The sequence below is a fragment of the Hemitrygon akajei genome, chromosome 5 (assembly GCF_048418815.1).
Source record: "Hemitrygon akajei chromosome 5, sHemAka1.3, whole genome shotgun sequence".
NCBI lineage: Eukaryota > Metazoa > Chordata > Chondrichthyes > Myliobatiformes > Dasyatidae > Hemitrygon > Hemitrygon akajei.
The window spans coordinates 134,785,045-134,798,296 of NC_133128.1; the positions used below are offsets into that span (position 1 = coordinate 134,785,045).

The 13,252-nt window shown below is 37.3% G+C and overlaps 1 protein-coding gene across 3 annotated transcripts in view; it reads left to right on the top strand.

Moving 5' to 3' along the window:
- Window positions 1–13,252, top strand: part of ccnyl1 (cyclin Y-like 1) — a 99,914-nt gene that overhangs the window by 12,338 nt on the left and 74,324 nt on the right. For 2 of the 3 annotated variants that reach the window (XM_073046531.1, XM_073046532.1), the window contains exons 2-3: window positions 7,691–7,765; window positions 11,312–11,346. In XM_073046531.1, coding sequence (XP_072902632.1) covers window positions 7,691–7,765; window positions 11,312–11,346 — 110 coding nt within the window. Of the gene's footprint in view, window positions 1–7,690; window positions 7,766–8,265; window positions 8,305–11,311; window positions 11,347–13,252 lie in introns of those variants that run through there. The other variant, XM_073046533.1, reaches the window with a different exon arrangement.

Here is a 13,252-nt window from a genome sequence, read left to right on the forward strand (position 1 = left end):
TCCCAGGATTGGGGAGGCTGAAAACTAGAGGGCATAGGTTTAAGATAAAGGGGGTAAGATTTAAAAGGGTTCTGAGGGACCACTTTTCCATAGAGGATCTGGGTATATAGAATGAGCTGCCAAAGAAATTTACAAAGCTTATTTATTCAAAGCAGAAGAGGGTATGGTTACATTCAAAAGACATTTAGACAGGTACAAGTTTATAGGAATATGGGCCAAATGCAGAGAAATAGAGTTAGTTCATATAGACAACTTGGTCAGCACAGATGAATTGGGCCAAAGGGCCTGTTTTTGTGCTGCGTAACTCATTACGATTCCATTTGATACATATTATTACAGTCAGATTCCTGTAATATAGTCCTCTTGAGTGCTGCAGCTGCAAGGTCAAACTACCGGTTGATGCAAGGCTGCTAGAGACCCAAGAATCATTTTATTGAACATATAAGGGTAATGGAAATATTGTTTCTGAATAATCACATTAGGCTGCCGGTAGATGTGTGGGGAGAGATGAGAAAGCTGCAAGCATTTCTCTGTTGTTGAGGTGTTAAAAGTCAAGGACGGACTATTTTCTCATTTCCGTGACAGATACTCCTTTCCAAGTAACTTTATCCACTGTAATATTTCAGTCACTGTAGCTAGTGTTGTGATAACCTCTGGAGAGGTTTTCAAATTGGTACCACTGCATACAGATAATTTCCATAGCAAAAACAGCTTTGCAGCTGGTTATGTCTGTGTGATAATAAAATTCCCAGGATGAAAAGATGCCCACATGACTGTGCTTAAGTTTGGGCAGTTTGTTGGTGGGTGGTAAATGCAAATACATCAGCCACAGGAGATTTCTCGCATCAGTTTTGTCATCCAATGAGTTATTTATATTGATGCATGAGGATTTTCAACCCTAGTAGTGTTGCTGAAGCAAGAACAGAAGATGATGGAAACACTGAATGTCAATAGGTAGAAAAACAGATTTGAAGTTTTTAGTTAAAGGCCCAAATTGGGAAAATGTGTTTTAATTGCAAAGGAGGAGAGAGATGTAAGGAGTAAGAGAGAATGTCTTCAATGGAATGGAGATCAAAGTTTTCAAAGTAATAATTACTTAAATAACCTATAGTTTGAGATGGAAGAAAAGCAAGTTGAAACTAGGATACAACCACATCTGTGGGAGCTGGTAGGGGAAAGGAAGAAATCTGAAGAATTGAGTCCTGAGATTGCAACCAATCCAAAGGAAAAATCATCTGCTGCTTTCCTCAGGCTGATGTTAAGCATTGTTGATTGAGAATCATCAGAGGCTGAAAATAGACAAGTCAGAAGAGGCATGGGGGAAGAAATAAATGGGAGGATTGGAATCATGCTTGGTTTCTTCAAAGTTCAGGAGACCACACTGTGAACACTGAAAGCAGTTCAGTTGTGACTTCAATTAGAAGGATTATTTAGATCTCTGGAAAGTGTAATGAAAAGAGAAAAGACAGGTTACATGTCCATTGGTTTCATGAAAAGGGAACTGTTGGTAGAGATGGAAGAGAAGATCAGGAGTTCCAGAGGCAATTTCCATGCTGAATGCTGAAAGGGGAGGGGAAGATGTTCCTGCTCAGGGAATCTCAGTGGAAGTGGATGAAAATACAAATGTATTTCCTGTTGAAGACTTTTGAATTCCCTAATGCATTAATTGCATTATAATGCTTTGATAACCTTTCCCTTCTGATATTCAGCATAATTCCCAGCCAGGTTATCAACCTCATATGCTATAAATACAAATTTTCTTGCCTCATGATCTTTCATTGTGCACTTGAGAGATTATAAGATTGTGTTACCTAGAGTAGCTAAGAAGAGAAATTAGTGTGAAATCAAAGGACAAGACTCATGTAGTCAAAAAGGGAACTAAGGATTGGAATTTAGGACAAAAAGGCTAAGAAATTCATAAGAAGCAAAAAAGTAGAATTTGAAAATAGTGCAGGACAGCAGTCATGAGCAAATGAACTGAAAGAAATTTACTATTAGTTAATAACAAATGTATTGGAAAAGGTAATAGGACTGAGAGCTGCTTTAAAATTCTTAGGAACTGATAACCCCCATCGCAAGGCAGTAATGGTAGATGCACTAATTGCATTTTTCAGGATTCCTTTCCCACAGTTTATAATATAGAAAATGTAACCCCATAGTTTAAGAAAAGAGGGAGAGCAATACGGAGCACTACCAACCAGTTAGCCTGACTCAAGTAGCAGAGAAAATGTTGGATAATATTATAAGTGGTGATAAGGCACTTGGAAAATAATAATGGGATTAGGTAGAGTCAGCATGAGTTTATAAATAGAGCATTATATTTGATGTATCTGATTTTTTTCCTGAAATTATAATCAACAGAATAGGTAGGGAGAACTAATGGATGTGATGCATTTCAGAAGACCTTTACCCTTCAAGGTACTACAGAAGTTATTTTTAAAAATCTGTGCCATTGGCAGACCATTGATTAAAAGAATAAATGGTCTCCACACTGAAAATTATCTGTGATTTGAATGAAGGGATTAAGTGTAATAAATCCAAGGTTGTTAATGGTACCCATTGTCCCTTTAGGTTCAGTAATGTTTCCCATGCTCCCATGAAGCAGTTAGCTCACTGGCAAATTCATTACACAACTGGTCAAAAGATGAGCTAAAAGTGTGTCAGGCCATTAATGGGAAAGGCATCCAGTAGTCTGGAAAAATCCGCCAGTCTGGCTCCACCTAAAACAGAGCATGCTGAATTATTAGAGCGTTATAACAATGTGGGGAAAAATACAAAAATCATTGACTTTGATAGAAAAATGTAGAAAAACAGTGTTTAAAAAGTTGTGACAGATTGTTCAGATAGACCTTGGTGTCCTTGCACAAGAATTATTGAAGCACAACATGCAAGTATTGAGACCTTCCATTGGTTGGGGTTGACCATGAATGTTGCATCCCTGCTGTCTACATAATATGCAAGCCAGGGCAATACAATATGGAAAGCAAGCTGTTGCCCATGTAGTATTCTCCCACTTGCCATACAGCTGAAGAATTCATAAAAATGGCAGATACTGATAGTTTGGCACCAGCAGCATTGCAGGAGTTGCCAGTCAGTGTTTAATTCTACATTGGACTGCTTTAGTGACTCCAGCTCTGGATTTTTCTTCAGAGGTTTGCTCCCAAAGCCTTCGCTATGAGTGAGTCTAGCCACAAGGCAGCGGAGATTTTAGATCAGAGTTTTCCTCCTAGATGAGCTGTCAACCACAGCTGACAAGCTCCATTTGCCCGAAGTGACTGGTTTAAAGGCACGAATAACACACCTTTGCCCCCTTCTCTTGTCAGTAAAAATGGTTCTGCCAGGCTTAGTAGCTAAGCCACACATGAAGGCCAGGAGCTGGACTTCGTTGTCAGAGGCTATTTGAGATGCATGCTATTGGCAGCATTTAATAGGTAATGGGAACTTATCCCCTCTACCATCCCCAGCTATAACAGCTTTTAGGAACCATGCAAAGATAACAAGTAGTTTAAAAGATAAAGCAGCATAGAACAGAAATGGATAGTACCTAATCACTTTTTGAGCCTCATCTCTGTGATCACCCTTGCATCAAAGATCTCGTAACTATTTGTGCTTATGGCTTATATATTGTCAGTTTGCTTCAATGTTTGTTGTCTTCTTCCTTAATGTAATATTAGATGAGATCAGTTTATTTTCTGTAGTATTACTTGCATTTTTCAGTTCCTTGACCAAAATTTTTGATGCTGTATGTGGTACCATCTGCCAGATGCATTGATTTAACTAGTCAATTTATTCTGAGGAGTTGGTTCAGCTATTATAAAGCTGTGGTTTTTGTATATAATTTGAATGGTGGTCTACATGGCCTACTCCTGTGTCATTTTTTATTTGTATATCAGCAGATAGTCTTAACTTTTTTTTTCTGACTTGAATTGAAGGGTTCTTAGATGTTTTACGTATATTGACTCTTTAATTGTCTCTCAGCATGGACTTGATTGATTATCAATCAAAATCAGCAACCTTGAATGTTTGATTTAACTGAGAGTATCAGAAAGTCCTTTGAATTCTTAGAACTAACCAAATTTTTTTTAAAGTTTGGCAGAGAGACCAACAGTCTTTCTAAAACCTAATGTCTGAACCACCTCAATGAAGCTTAATTAGCAGGATATGCAGGTGAAGGAATGGAAGAGCAGGTAGTAAATAAAGACTTCTGATTTCTTGTTTACAAATCCATTTGCATACATTCAGAAGTTACCAAATACTTTGAAGTATTTTTAGAGATATTTAACAGAGCCTATTGTGAAATTATTATGATTGTAAAATTTAAACCTGTGTAGGTTTTCCACTCTAATTTTTTTGCACAAGATGTAAGCACCTTTTCAATTGTATCTATGGTGTCAAAGCCAGCATTTATTGTCTACTTTACCCTAACCCTTGACAATTGTGTGTCTTGGTAGGCTATATGAATAAAACATTTACTTACACGTTAAGGGTCTGACTGGGAAAGAAAAAAAATCTTTATTTGGAATGCTCAAGCCATAAATGACTTGGATGAAGGCATTGAAGGTATGAAGTCAATTGTGCAAGGATATAAAGATGCTAAAAAGGACACGGGATGCATATGCTGGAATCTGGACCTAAAAACAGCTGGAGCAACTCAATGATACAGGCAGGATCTGTGGAGGCAGAAAAATAGCCAGTGCTGCCTGATCCTCTGTTCCTCTGGCAGTTTGATTTTACTTTAAGATTAACTGAGTGGGCAAAGATCTGGGAAGTGGATTAACATGTGGGATAAAGAAGCAATGTTGTCCATTTTGGCAAATAAAATGAAATATCTAAATGGTGGGAGATTGCTGGACTTTGTGATTCATAGGATATGGGTTTCCTTTGGATGATTTGCAAAAACCTAATTTGTAGCCACACCTAGTAAATTAAGAAAAGTAAATATTATTATCAAAGTACATATATGATACCACATACAGCCCTGAGTTTCACTTTCCTGTGGGCATATTCAACAAAACTATAAAATAGTAACTATAAAAGGATCAATGAAAGATCAACCAGAGTGCAGAATTCAACAAACTGTGCAAATGCAAATATAAATAAATGTAATAAATAACGAGAACATGAAATAATAAGATAAAGAGCCCTCAAAGTGAGATCATTGGTTGTGGGAACACCTCAATGTGTGGGCAATTGAGTATAGTTATCCCCTTTTGTTCAGGAGCCTGATGATTGTGGGGTAGTAACTGTTTTTGAACCTGGTGGTGCTAGACCTGAGGCTGTTGTACTTTCTGCCTAATGGCAGCAGCAAGAAAAGAGCATGACGTGGGTGGTGAGGATCTCTGATGGATGCTGCTTTCCTATGACAGAGTTTCATGTAGATGTGGTAAATGGTTGGGAGGGCTTTACCTGTGTGGTACTGGGATGAATCCACTACCTTTTGAAGGATTTTCCATTCAAAGGCATTGGTGTTTCCATACTAGGCCATGATGCAGCCAGTCAATATACTCTCCACCACACATCTATAAAAGTTTGTCAGTGTTTTAGATGTCATGCCAAATCTTTGCAAACTCCTAAGGAAGTAGAGGTGTTGCTGTGCTTTGTTTGCAGTTGCACTTACATGCTTTCTCCAGGACAGGCCCTTTGAAATAGTAACACGCAGGAATTTAAAGTTGCTAACCCTCCCCACCTCTGATTCTCCAATGAGGACTTGCTCATGGACCTCTGGTTTCCCTCTCTTTAAGTCTGCAATCAGTTCCTTAGTCTTGCTGACATTGAATGAGAGGTTGTTAAAACACCACTCAGCCAAGTTTTCATTCTCCCACCTATGTGCTGACACATCACCTTTGACTCGGTCCACAACAGTGGTGTCATCAACAAACTTTAATATGGTATTGGAGCTGGACTTAGTCATGCAGTCATTGGTGCAAAGCGAGTAGAGCAGGGGGCTAAGCACACAGTCTTGTGGTGCACCTGTGTTGATGGAGATCATGAAGGAGATGTTGTTACCAATCTGAACTGACTGGGGTCTACAAGTGAGGAAATCCATGATTCAATTGCACAAGGAGATATTGAGGCCAAGGTCTCGGAGTTTATTGATTAATTTTTAGTGAATGATAGTATTAATTGCTGAACTGTAATCGATGAAGAGCATCCTAATGTATACTTGTTTGCTGTCCAGGTGCTATTTTTCTAAGTGGAATTAAATACATAAGTAAGGAAAGCATGTTCTTAGTGAGACCACATCTGGAATATACCTTACAGTATTGGCCCCCTTAGAAAAAGATGTGAATACATTGGAAACAGTTCCAAAAACATTTACCCAGTTCATACCTGGTATGGGTGGGTTGTCATATGAGAAAAGATTGGATAAGCTAGGTTTGGATTCACTAAAGTTCAGAAAAGTTAAAAAGCTTTTGAATGAAATATATAAGATTAGGGGGTTTGGTGGGGTGAATGTAGCGAGGATATTCCTTGTTGCAGGATAATCTGGAATGAGGAGACTGTTTAAAAATAGTTGAACACTTCAGAGAGAGGTAAGGTAAATGTGGTCTCTGTAAGTCTCAAGATTTTAGAGTTCTGTTCCTCAAAGAGTAGTGATGTAGAATCCTGAAATATTTTTATGGATACTTGATCACTTGGGGGGGGGGGGGGGGTTTGAAAAATTATAGTGGGAGTGCAGTGTTGAGATGACAGTCAGATTAGCTATGGTTTTATTAATTGGCATAGCAAGTTTGAGGAGCCACATTGTCTATGCCTGCTCTTATTTTGTATGTTCATGACTAAGTAACATTACATTTTACCTTGGTATAGAAAGACCGGGGGAAGGGTCATGATTCAGAATTGCTATCCAGCTCAAGTTGTAGAGGAGCTGCCAGAGCAATTTTTTATTTCTGCGTAAGATTGGGCACAACTGTAATGATAGATATGATAAAATAGCCAAATAATACTAATCTTTATTCATGCATGAGTAACAGAAGTAATTGTTGGAAAATTGCTTGAGAATTTTCTATTTACATAGATTGAGTAAGTCAGATCTAGTCATTGCTAATGTTTATATTACACACAAATTTCCATTTACCTGTTTAATTTTGTCTTATTGCCATTTCCTTCTATTTATTTTTCTCTCCTGTACCTATCTAGATTTTCCTTAAATTCCTGTGTGTATAGGTCATAATTATTCCATGCAGTACTGAGTTCCTTATTTTAACTATGCTCTGGGTAAAGATTTTTCTTCTGAAAGCTCTATTGGGTTTGATATAATTACAAATTCAGACAACTCCCACTTTTGTGGTTGGTGGAAAGTGATTGTGTTCTGAGAAAGTGGTCTAAATAGCAACTTCTCTGAATACAAAGTTTTGTAATTTGCTTATGCCTTAAACAATGTTAGTTGGAAAATAAAGAAACTTTGTTTATTTGTTTCACAAGTTCCATTGTGGCAAGTTTTATTCCGTATCTCAAACTTTTGTGATTGTATCGGGATTTGTAACTTTTGTATGGGCAAATTTCTGTTACCCATATTGCTGTAATGAGGGATGTAGCAAATTCTGATGATTGTATTTTGTCTTTCCCCAGAGTTAGAAAAATATCTTTGCAATACTTATCTTTTAGTGAGTCTTTTCTTTTGAATTTTTTAAGGCTTGGTGTATATTTGATATCTTTCATTTCAATTTTTCCTCTGTCCTGTTTTCAGATATGAACTTTGAATCCAACCCTTCTGACCACCCAAGGGCCAGCACAATTTTCCTGAGTAAATCACAGCCAGATGGTGAGTAGATTTAAGTCAGATTAGCAGTGTGAGCTCTGCATGCTACTATTTCCTTTTACCTCCCAGAATAACTTGGTTACACTGAGAAATTCCAGCTGCTTCATGTTCATCATATAAACATAATAAATATAAACTCCATATTGGAACTGTTACTCATTTCGATAATTAAATATCATGCAGTATCATACTAAGGCATCAATTTTTTTTGTAAATAAAATGCTTTGCTTCATCAAATTTTAACGGTAGTGTTAGATTTTTCTATAAGCCTTTTAACCCATATATTCCTCTTAGTTCAAATTGCACTTTGGCTTTTTACTTCTCATTAACCATCTTTCTATCAAGTGCTGAACTTCACAACATTAAATGGCTAAGGAGAGAACTGATGCCCACTTTGATCCCTGTCAATTGCTGAAATATAATGTGAAGGTTGTTTTTCCTTATTTGCCTTTAGAGCTGTCTGTCACCCATAAGGAATGACCAGGACCGCAGGTTCCAATATGTCAGCAACCTGGGGGTCATGGTAACCAGGAACTCTGAAGGTAAAAAAAATCTTCACATTGATATTTCAGTAACTCATCTGAGTTGAGAGTGATTTAAATCCTTTTAACTCACAATCAGGTTTGTAATGCAACAGTTGCTATTAAATTGCTTTTTAAGAATTTTTGATTGGCAAATTTTATTTGTAAGTTTGAAAACTGAAGAGATTTTGTGTTCTTTCTTCAGATGAGGTTGAGCTAGCCAAATACAGCACATGACGCAGATTTCCATTTTTACACTGCCTTCATCTGCCTCCAAACACACTTTTGAACATAGAAATACAAGAAATTGAAGATACTGGAATCTGGCGTAACTCACCAAATGCTGGAGGAACTGAGCATCTAAGGAGGGAAATGGACAGTCAACATTTCAGGACAGAAGCAAATGAAAACCTCACTGTCCATTTCTCCCCATAGATACTGTTTGACTCATTGAGTTCCTCCAATGTTTTGTGTATTCCTCTTTGGTATTTATCCTTTTTGATACATGGTCTTGATGGAATTCAGAAAGCATAACTAACAATTTTCACATCCTGAGGATGAAAAAAATTAGGACGCAAATTATGCTCTGAGGTCACAGAGTGCATGTTAGAATGTCAATGTCTCAAATGAGAGATGGCACCTTTAATGTCACAGCACTCTGAGTACTACACACCAAGACTAAAATAATCTCCTCAAATGAGAGGATATGCCATCAAAAGTCCATATCGTTTAGGCCATTGTGTAGCTTACAAATGGCACTGAATATTATCTGACAAGATTAAACTGTAGTGTTAGATTGAGATAGGAACCCTCTTGTTATTCCCTCTGAGGTTTTCCTTTGAAAGCAGTGATTCCATTTCCAACAACCTTAAATGCAGAGATGTCAGTTCATAAATATTCAAAATAATGTTTTTCTTCTCATGTACAACTTGTATGTTATTCTGAAAAATTTAAATCTTGTGTTCACTGAGTCTCGAACCATCTACCGTAGATGTCGGATTATAAGCCGCTACTTTTTTCCCACATTTTGAACAGCTTTGAACACTGCGGCCTTTACTACGGTGCGGCTAATGCATGATTTTTTTTCATGCCGCCAAAAACATTTTGCCTCGTAACAGTAGACCAATAAAATTGATGAATAGTTCACAGAGGTCCAATGAAATTGTACGATAAATCAAGCGCACTTTCACAATTAAATTATTGTAAATCAGTCATTTGTACTCACCCTCATCAACATGGAAAACACTCGAAGAAAAGCATTGTGCTGCCTTTATGGCAGTTATTTAGTTTATAATATTTTCGCTTAGTAATTCATTTGTTAGTTAAAGTTAGAAGTGTTTTAACTATATTTGTTTTCTGTACTACATCCCGGGATGCTATGACGTCACACCCGGTTTCGCGGCGTCTTGTGGGAAAAATACCGGTTTGCGATAAACGGGAAGGCGGGGGGGCGAGCGGCGGAGCCAAAACGCTGCTTTTAAGTTAAAGGCGATCAATAACTTTTCCTGGTAGGCTGCAGTATATATATTTTTTACCAGTCATTAGGAGATATTGGAATGTTGTTCAGTAAAAAAGTATACGCAACGTATATTTAAAAGTAGCCGCGTTACAGGCACGGTTCGAAAAAAAGCATTTGCAATATGTATTTGTTTATGTTACCATATGGATTTAATTAAAAGTTAAAAAATCCTCACGTGTAATATCTTTCTGTGTAAATATCTCATATTACAACGTGGGACACCTGCGGCCGAAAATCCGGTGCGGCCTAAAATCTGGTGTGGCCTAAAATCCGGTGCGGCTTGTACAAGTACAAAATTGATTTTATTTCTAAAATTAGAGCCAGCGGCTTTTAATCAGGTGCGCTCTGTAGTGCAAAATCTACGGTAGTCATGATGGCTTGGCATCTCTCTAACCACCCTATATACACCATTACCTTCTACACATTTAGCCAATCTCTTTTTCTAAGAGGAGACCCCAACTTCTCTAGTATCTTCTAGCTGAAACCCCTCATCATTCGAATTATTCTAATGAATTTTCACTCTATAGAGCTTCACATCCTTCCTATAGTACAGTACTTCCATCTGATAGGCAGATATATCATGATGAGTTTTTTTTGTTTGATTCATTAAGCCAATATCTTGAGATGGTGTCGAAGAGTGCAAATTATTTACCAAGAACTGCCTTTCTTCCAACATCCTCTTGCATCTCTCTGCCACCCGCTTCAATGCATGAATGTTGCACAAATTATACAGCTGATAAGTTTTCAAGTGAACTGTCTGTACTTTGATTCTTGTGTGATGCAACTAGTGTCACTAAATTTTGCAGCTCCATGTGTATCCATAATGTCCCATCCAAAGTTAAAAGCTTAAAAATACTGCCAGTCAGTCCAGTAGCAGTGCTCTCCTTTGGTTCAGATACTCATGGACTAGTGCCCCCATTTTTAAATAGTTGAAACTTGTCTAGAAACTGCAGTACTGAGGTGCATGACAAAAATCCCAGTTTGCTATTCCATGAGTATGATGAACTCGTTTTCTCTAAGAGTAGTCAGTGCTAAAGTCTTCATCACCTTTGTAAAGTACTTGAATGATTACCCACAAAATCTACAAACTGAGAACCAGGAAAAGGATGGCCTTAAATGGCTTTTATGATGGACGTGGACATAGTGAGCTGAAGGGGTTCTTCTGCACTGTCATTTTCTGTGACTGTCATCTTGTGAAACAGAAGGGGAGTCTTCTCAGTGATTTACCTCTCCATGAGCCTGTGAATTAATTTGTTTTCTCATTGCTGTTTCCAGCAACTTGTTTCGTGTAACTTGCCTGTCAAGCTTCCCTGTAAAATATCAATTACACCTGAAAACTATTTAACTAGTTATGAAGTCTTTTATGTTGTGTTGAAGACATTAGATAACACATTTGCTGTACTATCATAGTATCTGCTGTCCCAACATGCAGTATAAATCATAATTTTAAAATTAGCTGTTTAATTTAAATTACTGATGTTTTAACTTTATTTCTTCTTTTGTAAACAGTGAGGGAGAAGAGGAAGAGTAACCACATAAACCATGTAAGTGCAATTCCTGTAAACTATCTACTATTGTAGCCATTGGTTCTTTCAACAGAACTTCAGACTTTCTTTCCTAAAAATGTAGTCTGAAGTTCCACTGAAAACACTGAAATTTTTATTATCCTCTTTGCAACTTTTAGATAATCCTGTGCAATTTTAATATTCTCTTTTATCAATTGGAATGAGTCATTTTTTAAATTTGTACACAGTTGTGATGAAAAATGTCTTTGCATGTGATGCCTGCAAGGCAATGTTATCAAATTGACAATTGGAAGAACTGCAGATGCTGGAAGTCTAACATAAAAACATTAAATGTTAAAAATACTCAGCAGATCAGGCATCTATAGGAAGAAGGCAGAATTAACATTTCAAAGTCGTTATTGTCAAATGTTCAAGTATGTGTACTCACAGGTACAATGGAAAATTTGTAGCATCACAGGCAAATGGCATTCATGAGAAAAACATAAATTATTCAAAAAAATTTACAACAAAGAACAAAAAAGAACAGAGGTCCATTTTTGAGCAAAATGATCAAGGTGGTCATAGTGTTGCTGAACTGTTGTAATTAGGGTTTACCCAAATGATCCAAAACTGAATGATTGAAGGAAGGGAAGTAGCAATTGTTCCACTACCCTGACATTCTCCTGTAAAATGTCTTGATAGATTTTGAATGAATTGTTTTCTCATTGATTATAAGCTGTCCATGCCCTAGGGTAGCAAAGCACAATTAGGATGAGGCTTTGGTGTGGGTGTGCAATGTCCTTTTCCTCCAAACAGAGCAGTGTGCATTTCTGTCAAAAAGTTCAACTTTTGTTCTCGTCAGTCCACAGAACATTGACCCAGAACATCCAGGTGGTCTTTTGCAAACTTGAGAAGTGCAGCAATTTTTTTTTGGAGAGCAATAATTTCCTCTTGTGGTGTCCTTCCATGAACACCATTCTTGTTCAGTTTTGACAAGGAGTAGTACAGTTGTTTGTGTTATTCGTTTAGGCAGATTGTGTTGGTCTATTATTGTGACTTAGATAAAGTATGAGTAATTAATACAGAAAACCAGGTATTTGCAAAGGGTTCACAAACTTGCAACTATATTCTTAAATCTGGTGATGCGGGACTTCAGTTTTAAAACCTGACTTCAGGGACATAATTATTGAGTTATTTTCATGAATATGTGTTTATTAATTTTGATTTTTTTGTCAGTAGCTTGTAACTATCTACATGATTTTCAATCCTAGGAGAAAAAGATTCAAAATATTTTTAATGTGTGCTGTGCTGGATATTCTGGCAAGCTGTTTGGTGCCACCTTGTGTCCAATGTGTGCACTGGGATTTGCAAAGTAAACACTGATTTCTGCAAGAAACACATAAAATGGAAGATTTTCAAGTTGAATTGTTGACTGTTGAGTCTTGCAGACTCCAGAAATTGTACTATAAGGTATTAGCATAAGAGTGCTTTACATTTTGACTGTTATTTTAATAAAGGTTTAATTCATTCATTTTGAAATGGATTGGCATTTCCACTGGAAAAATGTTTCAGAAGAGCACAGGTATTCTTAAGCTGATAATGCTATAATGTAACTTCAGGGTCACAGTTCTTTTAAAACTGAGTATCTCTCTACAGTTCAGTGAAATATGTAGTATAATAAGTGAAACTTGGACAGCTAGATGTTTCAGTGACTTTCTGTACTGTTGAGACCGGCTAGAACAAAGAATCTAAAACAGCACAGGAAAAGGCCTTTGGCCATAGTGTCTGCAACAAGCACCCAATTACAGTCAGCCCTCCTTATCCGCAGGTTCCGCATGCGCGGATTCAACCAACTGCGGATCGGGAAAACACTGGAAATTCTCTCTCCAGCACTCGTTGTTTGAGCATGTAGACTTGTCATTATTCCCTAAACAATACAGTATAA